At 36.8% G+C, this 20331-nt stretch overlaps 1 protein-coding gene across 1 annotated transcript in view; it reads left to right on the forward strand.

The window, feature by feature from the left end:
• The window catches only part of LOC126281962 (mitochondrial import inner membrane translocase subunit TIM50-C-like), a 49815-nt gene extending 36188 nt beyond the window's left edge, over positions 1-13627 (forward strand). Inside the window, exons 7-9 of the mRNA XM_049981334.1 lie at positions 1369-1492; positions 1577-1680; positions 13261-13627. Coding sequence (XP_049837291.1) covers positions 1369-1492; positions 1577-1680; positions 13261-13359 — 327 coding nt within the window. The 3' untranslated portion in view covers positions 13360-13627. The remainder of the gene's footprint in view (positions 1-1368; positions 1493-1576; positions 1681-13260) is intronic.
• The last annotated feature ends 6704 nt before the right edge of the window (positions 13628-20331 follow it).

Consider the following 20331-nt stretch of genomic DNA (forward strand, 5'->3'; position numbering starts at 1 on the left):
CTGCGTTTCAGTCCATTTATTCGCACATGCATCTCCATACATTTCCATCATGAAGAAGGATCTTTAGGTGTGTACGAAAATTCAGACACATCTATAAAATGGCAAGAGTCATCAGTGGTTATATTTGTAAAAGAGGGTAGGTAATATAAACTGCTGCTGTGTGGTGGCATAACATGTTAAAGCTTAGGTTTTTTATTAGTTGTTGTCATGATTGCAGTTGTAATCGTTAACAGGTTTTATAACTAGTCCAGGCTTCTTACATCTTACATTATACCACGATGTTCCTCAGTTCATTCCATTAGATTCTGTGTGAAATTTCTAGCCACTTACTCCTAGTTTTTCCTCTTACTTTTGACATTCTGCTTATTGGAACATAGTGATTTTCAGCTCTTATGGTATTCTCAGAGTCTTCTAATTTTGTCTCCAATGGTTTGCTCATAAAGTAATTTCGGTTTCCATGGGAGGAATGCCGTGAAGTATACAATTTGCTACCATTCATGAATTATATGCATTGGTTCTGTTCATGGAAAAGGAGGGTAGGGGCAGAATGATGTTCAAGCTGTTTTGAAACTTAAAGGTGACTTTGAACCTTGTTAAGTAAGAGTTCATATTATTTTACTCAACCACCTTGCTTTACTATAGTTGGAGTCACAAATAATGGCAGTCGACTTTAGGCTTGTTCTTTGTACTTAGGTTAGTGCTCTGAGCACTCTGTTGTGAATGTTGTATGCAATGTGAGCATTATGTGCGATCTCAGCGAGTTGCTTAGTGAATTTTTATTACATCTTTTGTGATTTGTCATGGCTGATGGTGGTGGTGGTAAGTGGCAAATTCTACACAAGAAAAGCGAGAGACATAATTTTCAGGATATAAGCTGACATCAGGTGCGAAGCACGTGTATGAGCTTGCCACTAATGTCACCCTTAGAACTGGAAACAATGCGAGCCCTGCCTGTTTCTCGACCTGTGTGAACTGCCATCGTTTGTGAATTGGACTGTAATACAGTTAATATTAGCTATCTACAAGTAATCTACAAGGTGTGCTGCTGTCAATATTTTCATTTTTTTCTTTTTTTAAGCACACAAGTAATTGTGTCATGATGTATTATTTTCTTCCTTTCACCCAGCCAATGTTTTTTTAAATTGCATCCCAGATTAAATCTTATTTGCAGTATTGAACTCTATGCCATCTTTTCTTTTCCTCTTTGAAGCAGACATTAGTAATAGTGTAATGTCTTTGCTTGTAACTGCATAACAACTTCCACTCTTGTTCTTATTTCATTTTGCACTAAGTTTCTTTAAATTACCAAATTTTGAAAATTATCTTTGCAAGTTCAAAAAATATTGTTTTCCCCCTCTTTCTTTGCAGGTGATTGTGGTTGACTGGGATGGTGAATCTGTCAAGTTTCACAAAAGGAATACACTGATTTTGCCTAGGTGGAAAGGAAATGATGATGACAAAACATTACTGGATCTTGCAGCTTTCTTGCGAAGTATGTATTAATGACTAGGGGTGATAAGTTGTGATTATTTTCAGAGTTACTATGTTTTGCTTATTACTGTGTTTTCTACTGCAGCTATTGCACTAGCAAAGGTAGAAGATGTCCGTGATGTTCTAGACTATTACCATCAGTTTGATGATCCAATAGAAGCGTTCAAGGAAAATCAAAGGAAACTTCTGGTAATTATAGAACTACTTTTTACAAGATATTTTTCTTGTAGTATTCTGTTACTGGTGTATGCCATGAATAGGAAAGAACTATTTTAAAGTTCACTTACATATTTCACAATTTCATTTTCTTTCTTCTTTTACTTCCAACCTTTTGATTGGTCAGCAGCAATTCTTGTTCATAATTTTTCCTTATCCTCCACAGATGATTCACTTCATAGTATGTTGTCAATTTCTGATCGTGTCTTATCTACCTGATGTACTGGTGTATTTGTCTGCTTTGTGCATTCTTCCCAGATATTTTTCCTTTCATTATTTTCACAGTGAAGGGCTTATGTCTACATACATCTCCAACCAGTTAGTCCCTCAGTTCCTTATTCACCCTCCATAAAAATCTTTTTTATTTAGTATTGTTAAAGTCTTTCTCACTCTCCCTGTTCATTAAATCTTTATGGCTCTTCCCTAGTATCGTGTCTCAAAAGCCTGTGGTCTTTGCCATTCTGAGCCCCCTACTGGCCATGTCCTTGATCCATAAGGGCCACTCTCCAAACAAATGTTTTGACATACTATTTTTGCATTTAATCTACTGGCATGATCTATGATCTGTCTTTCCATTACCTACTTACATGCAGCTAGTGACCTACTTCAGGTTCGTACATCTTAGTATTAATTAGCAAAATGTATTGTTCATTACATAAATTAAAGGTTACTTGCTAGGACAGCTCCACATTAAGAAATTGAAAACTTTTCTATGATAGAGCCACTTGGGGTGTAATTAACATTGTTCACATCCATATAGTAGTTCACATCCATATAGTAACTGTGTTCTGTATTTATGCAGAATATGATAATTAGCATTTAATTATGCACACTTCCATTTTAGTGAATGTTCTGTGATGATAGTGGTTAGCCATAGTGATATGTGTACATGATCATTTGCTTGGGAAACATGATGGCAGTCACCATATTATGCTCCCTGTCATAGTGCTCTAAAATTTCTTATACAAGAACCATGTAGTTTCATATGCTTAAACTTTCTGCCACTGGTCTGCCTCAATGTTTACCACAACTTATGCCTTCAGGCGATGTCTTCCCATCCTCCAGTGTCCAATGATGGTGGTGCCACTGGCATGCTAATATTGATTCCATGTAATGTGTCAGGTAGTAAGGAGAAGATGGCTTGATTGTTGATATGAAGGTTGAAACTTAGTGGCAACTACTTGTTTATAACTAATACCACATAGTCATTCCATGTCAAATCAACACACTTTAAATAAAAATTTTACCTCACTCTCTTAGATTTTGCTGAAAGTCGGTATACTTATAGTGAGTACTGAAACTAAGAAAAATACCAAATTTCAATTTTTTACCTCAAACCATTCCTGAAATATGGTCATGTAAACTTTTCAAAAACTGACCAAAAATGTGTGAACGGACTTTTTTTTAAATTGCCCTAGGAGCTGCCCTAATTGAGCTAGAGAACTGGGAAAGGTGTCATTTTGCATGATCTTTCCAGTGAGTGTGATGGGCAAAAAAACATGAAATGTTTTGGTGAGTTGTGGATAAGCAGACAGTGTGTGCATGTGCGCTCATGCGTGTGCGTGCGCATGCACCACTCCGGCCAGCTAATACACAATGTTTTGGTCTCAACTCAGCAAATTTAGAGAAACCTATTTTATGTTAGGAAACTTGTCTTTAAAATGCTTGTAAGCTTCTTTAAGGTTACACAAAATAAGTATTTCTGATATTTTTGTTTTATTTTCACTTGTTTCTGTAATAGTCACACAATCTTTAATACCTGGCATTGCCCTGCTAACTTCATCATTTTCATCAAAGGAATGTACAGTTTTGACAGTTTCTGTTGGTGAACACTTCCCTGGTTTTGGGTTTGACCTTCCATGAATCATTTCTCTTTCAAAATTTTTTTGGACTGCCGAACAATGTAATTAGGAGCATTAAATTCTCTCATTATTTTCCTGACACTCCACTTTTCAGGTAAACTTGTAAGAATCATTAGTTTGTTTTATCTACTTATATAATTCTTAAAGTTTCGTTTAAGATTTTCAAGAATGGATTCATCAGTAACAGCATCTGATGAAGAAGTTTCAGAAGCAACAAAAAGTTTACGTGTCATTGATGAGATTTTCTTCACTTTTGATTTGGCGTAATGCCTAGATGTTAGTTTTCTCTTGTCAGTTGGGGACTCACCTAGTTCTTGAAGTGTTGTGTTAAATGTTTTAACAGCTACTGAAGTTGGAGTGAAGTCAGGGTCTTGGTCTCGGATGATTATCTCTGACCCAGAAGATTCTTCTTCAACACTTTCATCACTGATGGGCTGTATTGTATTTTTCAGTTTGGTTACATCTTACCTACATTTATCACAAATCTTGGCATCACTTGGTATTTGAGGAAATAATTTCGGCATCCATGTTGTGACATTTCTCATTTTTTTTCTGTCTCTAATAAAATGATTTGACTTCTTCTATGGATTACAACACTGCACTCTTACAGCACTGCACTTTTTACTTCGTTCCATATTTATACAAAAACCACTTATAAACTGTACTTCAATGTATAGATTTACTTGAAAATGAACAATTAAATATAATAGATACAGACTGGTTAACACAAAGGCAACAATTAATTTGCACTAAAACCACAGTGCACAATAATGCTGTATGCACACAAAGCCTTAGAAGGTAACAATGCAGACTACATCATCTGAACAATGGCTGCAGTCTCTGAATTATTGTACAGACATGAAGCCCTATGTATACGGTCCTCTACTGACTTGCTACCTTAAAGGTCAGTTTGGTCAAACTAGGGCCGTTAGTGAAAAACAAGAGTCCGAAATAATTTTTTTTTTTAATAATGAACCCACATTTATATTTTACCATGTGATTTACAACAGTATGAAGTAGTTATGGATAATTTTCAATTATGTACTTTTTGTAAAAAAATTAAATCAAAATATTAATTACCATTTTGAAAAAGGTTATTAATTAGAAGCTATGTTTTTTGTCCATCACACCCACTGGTAAGAGCATGCAAAATGCTGCAAAATGACACCTTTCCCAGTTCTCTAGCTCAATTAGGGCAGCTCCCAGGGCAATTTAAAAAAAATCCGTTCACTCATTTTTGGCCAGTTTTTGAAAAGTTTACATGACCATATTTCAGGAATGGTTTGAGGTAAAAAATTGAAATTTGGTATTTTTCTTAGTTTCAGCACTTACTATAAGTATACCAACTTCTGAAGAATTCATAGATTTATTTTGTAGTAAGATGTTGACTTTGATTCAGCATGACTTAATTGCCAAGCAACAATGAACATTCCTTAACTTCACAAGAGAAAACCTTATGGAATCTGAATTTTTTGTCATACGTGATTTTTCAGAAAATTATAGTATAGTTCTAGAGGATGAAGCTCAGAGTTTCCACTGGACAAGACAACAGATTACCATTCATCCTTTTGTTATATATTACAAACAGGAAGGCAAAATTGAGCATATGAGCTTTGTCATTGTTTCTGATTGCCTGGAGCACAATACAACTGCAGTTTACACTTTTCAAAAGAAGCTAATTTCATATCTAACAAATACATTTCAAAAGATTCCAAAAAAGATATACTATTATTCTGATGGTTCTGCCACTCAGTATAAAAATAAGAAAAACTTCCTGAACCTTTGGCTTCATGAGGAAGACTTCAACATAAAAGCTGAGTGGCACTTCTCAGCCACAGCACATGGGAAAAGGCCTTGTGATGGAGTAGGGGGTTCAGTAAAGAGACTGGCAGCTCGTGCAAGTTTGCAAAAGCCATACCAAAATCAGATCCAAACTGCACGAGATCTATTTGAGTGGGCAGTAGATAATATTACAAATGTTGATTTTGCATATTCCACTCAAGAAGAATACGCTGCTTTAGAAATATTCTTAAAAAGCCGACTTGGAGAGAGCACTGACAATCAAAGGAACACAGTAATTTCACGCTTTCATTCCCAACACTACATCAAAATTAATAATCAAATACTTCTCAGGTGATATGCAGAGTTGGGAGAGGGAAGTAACTACATCATCAGACAAACTGAAGTTACAAGATGTATCAGGCTATGTCACCACTGTATATGGAAGAAACTGGTGGCTTGGGTACATTTTAGAAAAAAAATGAAGAACTTGATGAAGTGAAAATAACTTTTCTTCATCCATGTGGACCAGCTAAGTCATTCTCTTATCCTGCACATGCAGATGTCCTGTGTGTGTGTCAGTTGTGGATATTCTCACACAAGTGAATCCATTTACTCCGACAGGGAGAACATACATTCTTAATGAAAGTAATGTAAACCAAACCCAGTCAGCGTTATTAAAATGTAATATGTGAAGTTCCAAGACAATTTATTGAGAAACTGCTTTCAACTCAAAACTTAATTTTTGTCTCAGGTTAGTGTTAATGTATATTTTATAGAAAGTTGTTTCAAAATTATTGTTAGTACCTATTGTGTTAAATTTAGCTATGTACAAATACCTGTTACTCAAAAACAAGCTTTACGTATTTAATTTGTTTAATAGTTCCATTTCAAACATCATGGACCAGAACTACTATGAAATTACTTGTACTTATTCATACTTTATTTCAGTTTGTAGTTAAATGCTCAATTTCTTGTTTTTGTTATATCGGTTAATATACTGTTAGTGAAGTTGTATGAAATTAAAATAAGCAATCAACTTAATTATAAAATATGCTGATTAGTTTGGTTTAATAAGGTGATGTTTTGATATTTCTAATACTTTTTTTACTTACCTTTCAATACATTTTAAAGAAAATCATGTTTTTTAAAGGTCAATTTGGTCAAACTAGGGCCGTTAGTGAAAAACAAGAGTCCGAAATAATTTTTTTAAAGAATGAACCCATCGTCTCAGATTTTATATTTTGCCATGCGATTTACAATAGTATGAAGTAATTATGGAAATATTTTGAAAATTTTCAATTATGTACTTTTTGTAAAAAAATTAAAATTAAACCAAAATATTAATTAGTATTTTGAAAAAGGTTATTAATTAGAAACTATGTTTTGTTGTATATCCCTGGAAAGAGCATGCAAAATGCTGCAAAATGACACCTTTCCCAGTTCTCTAGCTCAATTAGGTCAGCTCCTAGGACAATTTAAAAAAAGTCCGTTAACACATTTTTGGCTGGTTTTTGAAAAGTTTACATTTCTCTGCTTCGTGATGGGGTGTTGTGTGATGTCCTTAGGTTAGTTAGGTTTAAGTAGTTCTAAGTTCTAGGGGACTGATGACCATAGATGTTTAGTCCCTTAGTGCTCAGAACCATTTTTTTGAAATGTTTACATACCATATTTCAGGAATGGTTTGAGATAAAAAATTGAAATTTGGTATTTTTCTTAGTCTCAGTGCCCACTTTAAGTAAACCAACTTTCAGCAAAATCTAAGAGGGTGAGGTAAAATAGGTGTGTTGATTTGACATGGAATGACTCCATAGATACATGTTTTGAAATTTTGCTGTCCATCACAATAGTCACAAAATTGTGTATAGCCATTGCCTTTGATGTTGAAATCGGAAGCTTGCACTGTATGTGCCTGATGCCGTTCATTTGATCACGCGGAAACCATCATGAGGCATTTTTCTCATACCCAGTCATTCCTACAGAATGTGCAGAACACTTCTATGCACTAATTCTGTATCTCAGGACAACTCATGACTTGTTCATTGTTATCACTGTCCAGTAATGTGATAAGAACACACACTTCTTTTTCACTATCACAGGAACGACCAGGAAGGTGAATGCCGTTCCTTATTGAAAGCTTTTACCCACTTTTGCCACTATTCTGTAAAGTAATACCAGGCCCCCCCCCCCCCTGACAAAACGTCTTGGAGACTTGATACCAGTTTCGTCCTGCCCATCATCTGGCACATCCGGTATTTATCAAATTGCATTCTTGTTTCAGAAAAAATTGTGATAGCAGTAATCATACCATTTGTTATACTAGGCTGTGTACTTGTAACTTTGCTTGCTGTGGTATGGCGGTGTTTATTCACTGCGTAGGTTTATGTAGCTAACATGTGATGCAAGAGACATCACTTGATTGCACCTCTATGCAGTGTTGTCACTATTAAAGTTCCAACCGTCATGGAACACAAAATTTGAAAACGATGCTCTGTACTGTGGCTTGTTTTCCTGTCTGATACTGCTCTATAAACTGACTATAACTCTTGTGATCTAGTCATTAATATATGTTGTAGTTTACAGCAGTGGCATCAGTCTTATTAAAATTACAATAGAAAAGGTTGGTGGTTTACACATGGACCTGTGATATCTTCATAAATGGTTGAAATCTCTGTGATGTTCAAGCCAAGACTAATTGGACTGAAGTGTCTCACCTACACCTGTGTGCCTTTGTCATTATGGTACAATGTTTGATGACATCATGGCCATATTTCATAGAGAACTTTTTGTGTTTATTGCATGATATAACAATACAAATGTGACATCTGTCTGAAATTAATTCATTTGTCAGTCCAAACTGTGCATCATTGATTAAGAAGTAAAAGAAATGGATGTTTGCCTTTTAAAACAAGCAAAAAAATATGATATCGGTAAAGATCCTGCAAGAAAGCAAAAATGACAGAAGCCTGTGACTTACACTCATAAGCCAAAACATTATGACCGCCGCCCACCTTGACATTGTATACCGCCTAGTGGCGATACAGGCACATGACATGGTAACAAAAGTGTGTAAAGAAGTCACCCTAGTGAAGATGTGGTCTGCAAATGGGGAAATCCATTGAGATAAACAACTTCGGCAAAGAGCAGTTTATTCTAATGCAGAGCCAGTGAATGAGTATCTCGAAAATTGGGAGGTTGGTCCAGTTTTCACGTGCTACTGTCATGAGCATCTAAGGAAAGAGGTAGAAGGACAAAAAAACTACCACTAGGTGCTGAAGGGTTGGATTTCATGACTCTTCACAGAATTTTGGGTTCAGAGGCTTGTCTGCTCTGTAAAATAGGATAGATGCTGATCCGTGACATCTCTGCCGAAAGAGGGCGATGCTGGTGCTTGCACAAGTGTTTTGGAGCACACAATTCATCGTACAGTGTGGAACATGAAGCTCTACAGCAGATGACCACCCCAATGTGTTCACATGTTGACCCAGCAATATGATCAACTGTGATTGCTATGGGCATGGCACCATCAGGATTCACACTTAGATCAATGGAAACATTCTGGCTCATTTTATGTGTGGTGTCTAGGAAACCTGCGTACTTGGTTTCCTAGACAAACATTCAAACAAATCATATTAATAAGTTTTATTGCAAAATGGAAATGACAATACTTAAGCCTGCAATTACGCAGATGTGTCGCTAGCAAAGGGCAACATACAACATAAGCAATCTTCTTCAGCAAGAACAATTCCAAGTCAGAGTGCTCAGAGCACTAACCTAAGTACACAGAACAAACCTAAAGTCGACTGCCATCATTTGTGACTCCAACTATAGTAAAGCAAGGTGGTTGAGTAAAATAATATGAACTCTTACTTAACAAGGTTCAAAGCCACCTTTAAGTTTCAAAACAGCTTGAACATCATTCTGCCCCTACCCTCCTTTTCCATGAACAGAACCAATGCATATAAATCATGAATGGTAGCAAATTGTATATTTCACGGCATTCCTCCCATGGAAACCGAAATTACTTTATGAGCAAACCATTGGAGACAAAATTAGAAGACTCTGAGAATACCATAAGAGCTGAAAATCACTATGTTCCAATAAGCAGAATGTCAAAAGTAAGAGGAAAAACTAGGAGTAAGTGGCTAGAAATTTCACACAGAATCTAATGGAATGAACTGAGGAACATCGTGGTATAATGTAAGATGTAAGAAGCCTGGACTAGTTATAAAACCTGTTAACGATTACAACTGCAATCATGACAACAACTAATAAAAAACCTAAGCTTTAACATGTTATGCCACCACACAGCAGCAGTTTATATTACCTACCCTCTTTTACAAATATAACCACTGATGACTCTTGCCATTTTATAGATGTGTCTGAATTTTCGTACACACCTAAAGATCCTTCTTCATGATGGAAATGTATGGAGATGCATGTGCGAATAAATGGACTGAAACGCAGGATTAAGGGAAATAATGTGGTCAACAAAGCTGTTGTCCTCTCGTGTTACCCTCCATAATGTTTTCAATGTTCTCTCTCCTCTCCTCTACCTCAAGTTTTCCTAGCTCTCATTCTTCTTACAGCTAGTGAATAAAGACAAGCAACCACTGGATTCATTACTGTCCCAGCAAACCCCTTAAGAAATAATAAATTGCCTAATTAAATGATGAATAACTGGAAGAGAGGTGCTAAATGTGTACATGAAGTTGCTAAAGAAAAAAATGTCTAGGTATCTGTTTAAATCATACAAGCAGAATCAGCCAAGGTATCATCTCAGTGCCTACTTGGTGCAGTCCAAGGGAGCTGTAGTACAACCACTTAAGAATGGAAAAACTAATATCTGAACCAGAGATGTGCAAAGTGCAGCATAATATGTTACATCTGTAGCACTGTAGCAACTAACTTAGCTGGCAGAAATAAGGAGCTGTACGAGAAAAGAACCACATCAAATAAAGCACTAAAACAGAAGGTTGTATCCAAAATGAAGCAAGAAGCAATTAGAACTACTAAAGTTATGGTATTAATAAGATATGAGAGAACAACAACACACAACAGATAATCATTAAGGAGAATGGTTAAAAAATTAGTACAGTATCATCAATCTCTAGTAAACAATCAGATCTACAGTTTATGAACATACAATTGGTTATTTTGCACTTCCAGGCAATATTGATGATGTGCTCTAACCTTACTAAGATCCCTGTTCAAACAGTCCAGATTCTTTACATGGTGTCCATCTACAAAATGGGTAGCATCCCTCACTAGTCGATACATGATGTATCCATTAGGATCTAGTGCATCCAATATTGGAAAAACAGTCTGAAAAACAGAAATTAACAAGAAAATTTCACAAATTAAAAATATAGAAAATATATGACAAGCAAAATACTTCAACCATGTGTGATTTACAAAACATTCCCTGTTCTGCTGTAAAAATTACTACTTCAAAGAGTGGGAAAGACACTTGTTCCAGAAACTGGTCAACACCAGGGCGCTTCTTGAATCTCCAACCAGTTTTGTACTGCAAAACAAAAGCTGTGTAAGTACATAAATATGTTTGTGGATGTATCACAAAACACATGCAAAATGCCCTTGCACAATAGTATGTATCTGCTGTGCAAACAGTACCAGCAATGATTAGTATGAAATAAAGGACTAGTAGAGCTCAATATCAAACAACAAATCTTGTACATGCAACTGCATCAATGGGATTATTTTGGATCAGCCTCATTTTCTGTGTGTCATGCCTCTTTGTTATTATTTTGAGTCAGTGCTGGTCATGGCTACAAAGATAAAATATATGTTACGTAAGGAATATAATTAACAGAGCGTCAATTGGGAAATGACCATCAGTCTAGTCAGTGGCTTGATTCATATTTTGAAATGTTCATCAGGCAGAGCACACCTGGCAGATTGAAATGTAAGGTAGTTTATATTCTCCTTTCTCAATTTTCCAATTGGTCTTCCAGACAGCCCCACTTCTTGAGGTCTTTCTTGGATTTGCCAATGCCACATCTCAAGCATTTCAGTGTTTCCCACATTTTCCAAGTGCAAAGTTGGAAAACTTCACTCACAAGAGCTCAGATGGAAACCCAGTTCTAAGCAAAGAAGGGAAAGCAGAAAGGTGGAAGGAGTATATAGAGGGTCTATACAGGGGCAATGTTCTTGAGGACAATATTATGGAAATAGAAGAGGAGGTAGATGAAGATGAAATGGGAGATACGATACTGCTTGAAGCGTTTGACAGAGCACTGAAAGACCTAAGTCGAAACAAGGCCCCAGGAGTAGACAATATTCCATTAGAACTACTGACAACCTTGGGAGAGCCAGGCCCAACGAAACTACCATCTGGTGATAAGATGAATGAGACAGGCGAAGTACCCTCAGACTTCAAGAAGAATGTAGTAATTCCAATCCCAAAGAAAGCAGGTGTTGACAGATGTGAAAATTACCGAACTATCAGTTTAATAAGTCACGGCTGCAAAATACTAACACGAATTCTTTACAGACGTATAAAAAAACTGGTAGAAGCTGGCCTCGGGGAAGATCAGTTTGGATTCCGTAGAAATGTTGGAACACGTGAGGCAATATTGACCCTATGACTTATCTTAGAGGAAAGATTAAGGAAAGGCAAACCTATGTTTCTAGCATTTGTAGACTTAGAGAAAGCTTTAGATAATGTTGACTGGAAAACTCTCTTTCAAATTCTCAAGGTGGCAGGGGTAAAATACAGGGAGCGAAAGGCTATTTACAATTTATACAGAAACCAGATGGCAGTTATAAGAGTCAAGGGGCATGAAAGGAAGCAGTGGTTCGGAAAGGAGTGAGACCGGGTTGTAGCCCCTCCCCGATGCTATTCAATCTGTATATTGAGCAAGCAGTAAAGGAAACAAAAGACAAGTTCGGAGTATGTATTAAAATCCATGGAGAAGAAATAAGAACTTTGAGGTTTGCTGATGACATTGTAATTCTATCACAGAGACAGCAAAGAACTTGGAAGAGCAGTTGAACGGAATGGACAGTATCTTGAAAGGAGGGTATAAGATGAACATCAACAAAAGCAAAACGAGGATAATGGAATGTAGTCGAATTAAATCAGATGATGCTGAGGGAATTAGTTTAGGAAATGAGACACTTAAAGTAGTAAAGGAGTTTTGTTATTTGGGGAGCGAAATAACTGATAATGGTCGAAGTAGAGAGGATATAAAATGTAGACTGCCAATGGCAAGGAAAGCGTTTCTGAAGAAGAGAAATTTGTTCACATCGCGTATAGATTTAAGTGTCAGGAAGTTGTTTCTGAAAGTATTTGTATGGAGTGCAGCCATGTATGGAAGTGAAGAATGGACGATAAATAGTTTAGACAAGAAGAGAATAGAAGCTTTCGAAATGTGGTGCTACAGAAGAATGCTGAAGATTAGATGGATAGATCGCATAACAAATGAGGAGGTATTGAATAGAATTGGGGAGAAGAGGAGTTTGTGGCACAACTTGACTAGAAGAAGGGATCGGTTGGTAGGACATGTTCTGAGGCATCAAGGGATCACCAATTTGGTACTGGAGGGCAGGGTGGAGGGTAAAAATCGTAGAGGGAGACCAAGAGATGAATACACTAAGCAGATTCAGAAGCATGTAGGCTGTTAAAACTTAGTTGTAACTTTTTTATTTTCCTGTAATGATGTTGCTTTTAATGAATTATTGTATGCCTTTAATGGTCATTCAGCTACAAACAAACCAAGTCAGAGAACATTTTTGGATTTTATTATGTATCTTTTGTATTCTGTCCACTTCTGATGAAACAAAATTACTGGCAGATGAAATATTTCAGTGCAAACACATTTTATTGATTTTACTGATTTTTATTTTACTAGAATATGTTATAATTGTTACTGCTTCCATTCTGTTCCAGGAACAAATGGAAGAACAGAAGAAACAAGAAGAGAGAAATCGTAACAGTGCTTTGACAAAGAACTGGGTCTCAAGCCTTGTACAACAACGAAGGCTGTGATGTAATTGTTCGTGTCAACTGAAATTTCTGTTATGGACTTTTTTTTTTTTTTTGAAGAGTGGTATATTTTACAGCTATTATATAAATTGGAGAGTAGATGATAGTTATTGTTGTTGCATGCATGTATGTGGAACTGTGTTCTGACCACTTACCTAGACTGATTATGTACAGTTAATTCTGATATGTTCTTTCAGAGCAGTGCAGACATTATGTAGTCAAGTTCCCTACTCTGTTATAGTATGTAGTAATACATATTATAAAACTTCAATTTTTATTTTGTTATTTTTAACCTAACTTTAATGAAATAAAGCCGTTGATTGTAGACATTATTAAGAAGTTGCAGGTTCTTGCAATATGTTGACTTAGCATAGCCTTTATTGTGCTAAGGAATAACATAAAAAGTAATTAGAGAAAAATTGTCTTACTGGTGTCACCACATAGACCAAAGTTTTTTTTTTTTTTTTTTTGGGGGGGGGGGGTCTCATGTTAGTGATGGCAGTTTTGTTTTTTTTCAGTTTTTATGTGCAACTTGGTATATTCAAATTAAATTAAAAATGAAAAAAATGAACACAGAACAAAATATAAAAGCCAGTATAAATAGAACTTTAGCATCATTATTTTTTTCCTGTGGTACAGACTGAATGAGAGTGTTTACTTACGAACTGCAAGATTGGAAACTGTGAGTAACATAGATAAAAACAGAAGATTATGAGGTACATCTGTAGATATGAAAAAAATGGGGCCTTTGCTGTCATTGATCTTTTTTTACTTCTCTTTGGTGTACATTTGGGGTTCCTATGTCTGAAGCTATTTAGATGATTTTCTACCACTTATAATGTAACCAGAGCAAGTGGCTGGCATTTTTGAAAACTGTCATCCATCATTTACTGAAACAAACTTGAATTTGAAGTCATTGCTTTATGTTAAGTGTTGTCAGGGAATTATCTTATAACCTCCGTGTGTCCTTCACTATTGTGTCTTGACAGTTGTAACTGGTTAGTATAAAAAGGAAAGTGATGCTTCTTTCCTTTTGATACAATTTCCATGGTATAATTTAAATGGATAGATCGATAAAAAAATCTACTCCTCAAGTGGCGGCAGAACACACACATAAAAGGTTGTAATTAAGCAAGCTTTCAGAGCCAGTGGCTCCTTCAGGCAAAAGGATTGAAGAGGAAGGAAGAGAGATGAAGGAAAATGACTGGAGAGGTATAGGAAAAGTGGTAGACTTTGGGAAAGTCACCCAGAACCGCAGGTGAGGGGAGACTTACTGCATGGGATGAGAAGGAAACCCTGATTGTTGGGGACTGCATCGAATAAGATTTGAAAACCTGAGAGCTTGGAGATGGAAGACAGGATAATATGCAAGACAAAGGTTACTGTTTAAACATCATGCATGATTTAATAATAGTGAAATGCTAAGTGGATTGAACATAACAGTGGTGGCAGCGGGTGGTAAAAAATAGAAGAGAAAGATAATGAAAGATGTAGAAAACTAAAACAGAGTGAAGAAAAGAGCAGTTACTTTGAAGAAATGCTGAGACAGAAGAAACTAACATAAATTAAGGCCAGGTGGCTGGTGAGAACCAAGGACACGTTGTGCTAGTTCCCACCTGCAGAGTTCTGAGAAACTGATGTCTGGGGGAAGAATCCAGATGGCACGTGTGGTGAAACAGGCACCGAGGTCACAGTTGTCATGAACATGCTCTGCAACAAGATATTGCGTTGCCGGTATACATCCTTTGCTTATGCCCATTCACCATAATTGATAATTTGGTGGTAGTCATGCTGACATAAAAGGCCAGTGTTTACATGACAGCATGTATTAATAAGCCTTTTTCATCCAGAAGAGAGCTCAGTAGAAAGAGTCTGTAAGGAAATACAACCAGTTTGTTAGGACATACACACCTCACAAACACACCCGATGGGTAGAATACGTAACTCCTTTCATGCAAGTTGTCAATAACCTTCCACATTCTTCAGCAGGTTTCACACCTAACGAATTGATGTTCTGGACAATACAAACGAATGAGTGGGTGTCGCCCATACCAAAGGTATCCAATACAGAAATGACACTACAGGACAAAATAGAACAAGCCATGGTTATACTAGAAAACAGGGCCAAGCATAGAAAGAAGGTTTATAATAAGAAACTGAAATGTGTTACACAATTTTTTGAAGGGCAACGAGTCGTCTTATGGACCCACCCTAAAGTGACGAGATTTGGCAAACTGAATAACAAGTGGCAATTACTCTATTCAGGACCACATGTAATTGCCAAAATACCATACCCTTTGATATACAGATTAGCCTATGAGAAAACTGGGAGAGACAAGGGTCTCCATCCTCACAAAGATATAAAAGCTTTTATAGAATGATGAAGTAGGTAGCATTTTTCTTTCTATCACAGGATGATTGTACATAGTGTACGCAACTGTAAAGTGTAACTTTTCTTCTGGAGTGTATTTTAAGATAAAGTAATGTATATAGACATAAGTAAATTTTTGATTTGTACACGTAAGCATAAATCAACAGCATGCGAAGCGAAAGTATAAACAAAATTAGCTTAGGCTCAGCTGTTCGCACTCAACAATACCCGCTGACATCACTAGTAGGAGAGGAGACATTGACCTGTGCGCGTGCGTGACAGCCTGGCAGAAGGCACACTCAAATAGGAATGCAATATGTACGTATACCTAAGTTAAATACAAAGTAAATGGAAATAGTAAGCAATTGCATCTACTGTCTAAGAACTGAGGAACCTATTGATATATGTACACAAAGATTTAATTAAATGCTAAGCTATATACAACATATTTACAAGCAAAAAGAAGCATATGAGACGTGTGAGCTAAGGAGAAAGCGAGAAAATACTGTGAGAAATCTTAATTTTCTTTGCAGTGTAAATGATCACAATGGATAAGAGGAAAAACAAATGTCTACGAATTCAAACAAAGTATGGAAATATCTGCAGGCAGATGTAATGACCAAAAGTATCAGTGGCCACTGAGCTATGTAATGCAATTAGTTTCAAGTTTTTTTCTTTCAGCAACCAGTGCATCGTCATGGTGCAGGAGGAGGGAGTAGCAGGTACTAAATGAAGAATGGGCCACACCTTGTGTCAACAACTTAGTTATGGAGATATTTATACAAAGCTCATAAGGCAATGAAAAATAAAAATATGCATCATCGCAGTATACTTCCGTGACATTTATTGGTACCTATTTGCTGCAGAGTACACATAAACATTTAAGCATGTGATTTTAGAAAAACCAATTAAATTTTTATTGTGTCACATGAAAGCTTGAATAATGACATTTCCAGGTATTGAAGAAAGATGAGTCTATGACGGTTAAAAGTTCTTTATATTTCACACTAAGCTACATGTGAATTGAAGTAAACAGCACTAACGCATGAAGAAACGTCGTGAGTGATTAGTGAGTACACATTATTTCCATGAAATAAAAGTTCCTTGTCAACTAGTCAAGATTGTACGAATAACATTCCCTCATAAATCCTTGAGGCAGTAGATGAGTATTTCCTGTCTTCCGTCCCAAACAAAGTGTAGTTAGGCTTAGGCCAGCAATGTGTAATGTTTTAGTCCCTCCTCTACCTAAGGAAGAAATGTGATATGTAATCAATTTGTACATGTGGTGTGAACAAAGATAAGTTAAAAACTAACAAACAGCTCTAGTAACAGAACCCAGTTCACGGTATTTTAAAAATTAAGAAATTTATGTTCGTGGTATAAGTGATGGGTGGAATGTCAGCCATAGGTATAAGCTATCACAGTATATATATTGTTGTAACTCAATACTTGTATGAATTTTCATTGGGAACCAAACTCCATGTGAAGGAATGACCTTCAAAGACAAGCTGTTTATACAATGTTTTGTATGGCTATGTGTGTCTTTGAGCAAGTGGATGGTCAAGTGTGGTGACATTAACATGCATGTGCAAAGAAATAATTTCTGAGTATTGTGGCTCACAACGCTTGATACATTAAGTGAACTACAGTTGTTTGAGACAGTACTTACCTCGTCAATCGATGCTGTTGGCCAGAGTTCTCTCTACTGAAAATGTGAATACGACAGGTAATAATGATGCCCAGGTCATAAAAATGGAGATCTGCCTCAGCATCTTATTTTGAACAATAAGCACACACCCACTACACCCACAATGAAAACAAATGCCACATTAATTCTTCAATATGTGGTACTCTGGTGAAAGTGTGACACTCAATGTGAAATCAACACTAAGAAAACGAGTGCACACACATGTGACAGTAGCAGCTAACATGTTGACCGTTAGTGATTAGGGCTCAGCCACCAAACCTGCAAGTGCAAAACCCGGTAACAAGACAGGAGCAAACTGAATGTTATTGTCATTGCACCAAATTCAAATATGTAACGGACTGTGATATAATGTATATAATCTTTTAATTTCTTGTAGAACTCTAACATACACAGGATAAGCTGACATATCCATTCCATTAAATAAAAGAGAAGCCGACAAATAAAGGGCGTTAACCACTATTGGCAAATATAAATATGTACATGCAAAAAACACTATGTCTCCATACCCTGACAAATTACAGATGAGGGCAATTGTGTAGGTACATGGTGAAAGACCCCCAGGATATCCTAAAGTTAAAATTGATTAAAAACAAAAAATGGCCAAGACATTAATTATGAATGTGTAGTAAGGCACAGAAAATGAAAAAAATACTTTTTCATTTTTCTCTGTACATGACTTTGTTTCTCACTCTCATATGTAGAATTATGATGAAGATGTACAGTTTTAAGTATTAAGAGTGTTATGTATCACATGTGTGCCTGAATGATAGTATATTTAACAACAGTATTAAGTATTTGTTATTGAAGTGAAGTGGAACCATATAAGGAGTCTTTCCTTATTTTTGACACGCACTGGTGTCCTTGAAGTCTGCTGCTTGCACCAACAGTTGAAAAATGTAAGAGAGGAAGTCCGAATAGACAAAATTTGTACAAGCAGAATATTTCTAATAACACAATTGTATTATCCTATTAAATCCTTTTCCATTCAAATATGTATATGTATTTTCTTTTTATTATTATAACACACAGGAAATGTTCAGCAGCAGACCGGCCATGTTTCCGGGTGATGTTGGTATAGAGGTAGGTGGCATCAATGATGACAAACAAGATGTGTGGTGTGAGTGGGTCGGGACAGATTTCAGACAATTTAGGAAATGGTTGGTATCCCTATTATAGAAGGGGAGTGTTTGTACTATGGCTTGCAGGTGCTGATCAACTAAGGCAGATATACATTTGGTGTGTGCTTGGAAGCCACAGCAACTATAGGACGCCCAGGATGATTGGGTTTGTGGATCTTAAGGGGAAGGTAAAAGGTAGAATTTGTCGACCTGGAAAGAGCATTCAATAATGTAAAATGGTGCAAGATGTTTGAAATTCAGAAAAAGGGGAAGGTGGTAAGCTATAGGGAGAGATGGGTGATATACAATATGTACAACAGCCAAGAGGGAATAATAAGAATGGATGACCAAGAACGAATGAAGTGCTCTTATTAAAAAGGGTGTAAGAAAAGGATGTAGCCTTTGCCCCTACTGTTCAATCTATACATCGAGGAAGCAATGATGGAAATAAAAGAAAGGTTCAGAAGTGGAATTAAAATTCAAGGTGATAACATGGCCACCTTGAGTGAAAGTGTTGAAGAATCACATGATCTGCTGAACGGAATGGAGAGTCTAATGAGTATAGAGTATGCATTGAGAGTAAATCAAAGAAATATGAGGGTAATAAGTAGTAGTAGAATCGAGAACAGTGAGGAACTTAACATCAGGATTGATGGTCGCGAAGTAGATGAAGTTATAGAATTCTGCTACCTAGGCAGTAATATACCCAATGACGGATGGAGCAAGGAGGACATCAAAAGCAGGACTAATAATGGCAGAAAGGGCATTCCTGGCCAAGAGAAGTCTACTATCATCAAATATTGGCCTCAATTTGAGGAAGAAATTTCTGAGAATGTACGTCTGGGGTACAGCATGGACTGTGGGCAAATTGGAATGGAAAAGAATTGAAGCATTTGAGATGTGGTGCTACAGACGAATGTTGAAAATTAGGTCGACTGTTAAAGTAAGGGATGAGGAGTTTATGCACAGAATCGGAGAGGAAAGGGACATGTGGAAAATACTGAGAAGATGAAGGGACAGGATGATAGGACATCTGTTAAGCCATAAGGCAATGACTTTCATGGTACTAGAGGAAGCTTCTACTGCAAAAACTGTAGAAGAAGATAGAGACAGGAATACATCCAGCAAATAATTGAGGATGTAGGTTGCAACAAGTGCTACTCTGAGATGATGAGGTTAGGACAGGAGAGGAATTTGTGGCGGGCTGCTTCAAACCAGTCAGAAGACTGATGACAAAAAAAGGTGTTAATCCTTGTGAGGGATTGAAGTTTTAAGGAGAGACTGCAGGGCAGTTCGAATCACCGGAATGGGAGCTTGATGGCAGATGCAGTGTGTAGAGTCATCGGACAGCTGGCGTAGACCTTCACTCACATGCTCATTTTGGTCAAATACTACAGTGGAAGATCCTTTGTCTGCTGGAAGGCTAATGATGGAGTCGTCAGCTTTTAGGGAACTTTGATCCTGGAGTCCTGCAGAGAACAGGTTAGAGTTATGTTGTAGGGACCTGAGGAAGATTTGTGAAGCAATGCTGGATGTGAGGAAGTCTTGGAAGGCTTGTAAGAGATGATTTTGAGGTAGTGGTGGTGGATCAAGTTGGGGTTGTGTCTAAACTGTTCAAAGCAGGGTTCAATGGAGGCTTAGGGCTGAAAGTAAGGCACTTAGATAATTCAGGAGCAGAGAGTGCTTTAGATGAGAGATTAAGGACACTGTATTGCTGTGACTGGTTCTTGTGATTATGGGAGGCAGTGGTGAAGGCTGTGGGATGTAAAGGAGGTAGG

Source organism: Schistocerca gregaria, chromosome 7 (assembly GCF_023897955.1).
Source record: "Schistocerca gregaria isolate iqSchGreg1 chromosome 7, iqSchGreg1.2, whole genome shotgun sequence".
NCBI classification, from domain to species: Eukaryota; Metazoa; Arthropoda; class Insecta; order Orthoptera; family Acrididae; genus Schistocerca; species Schistocerca gregaria.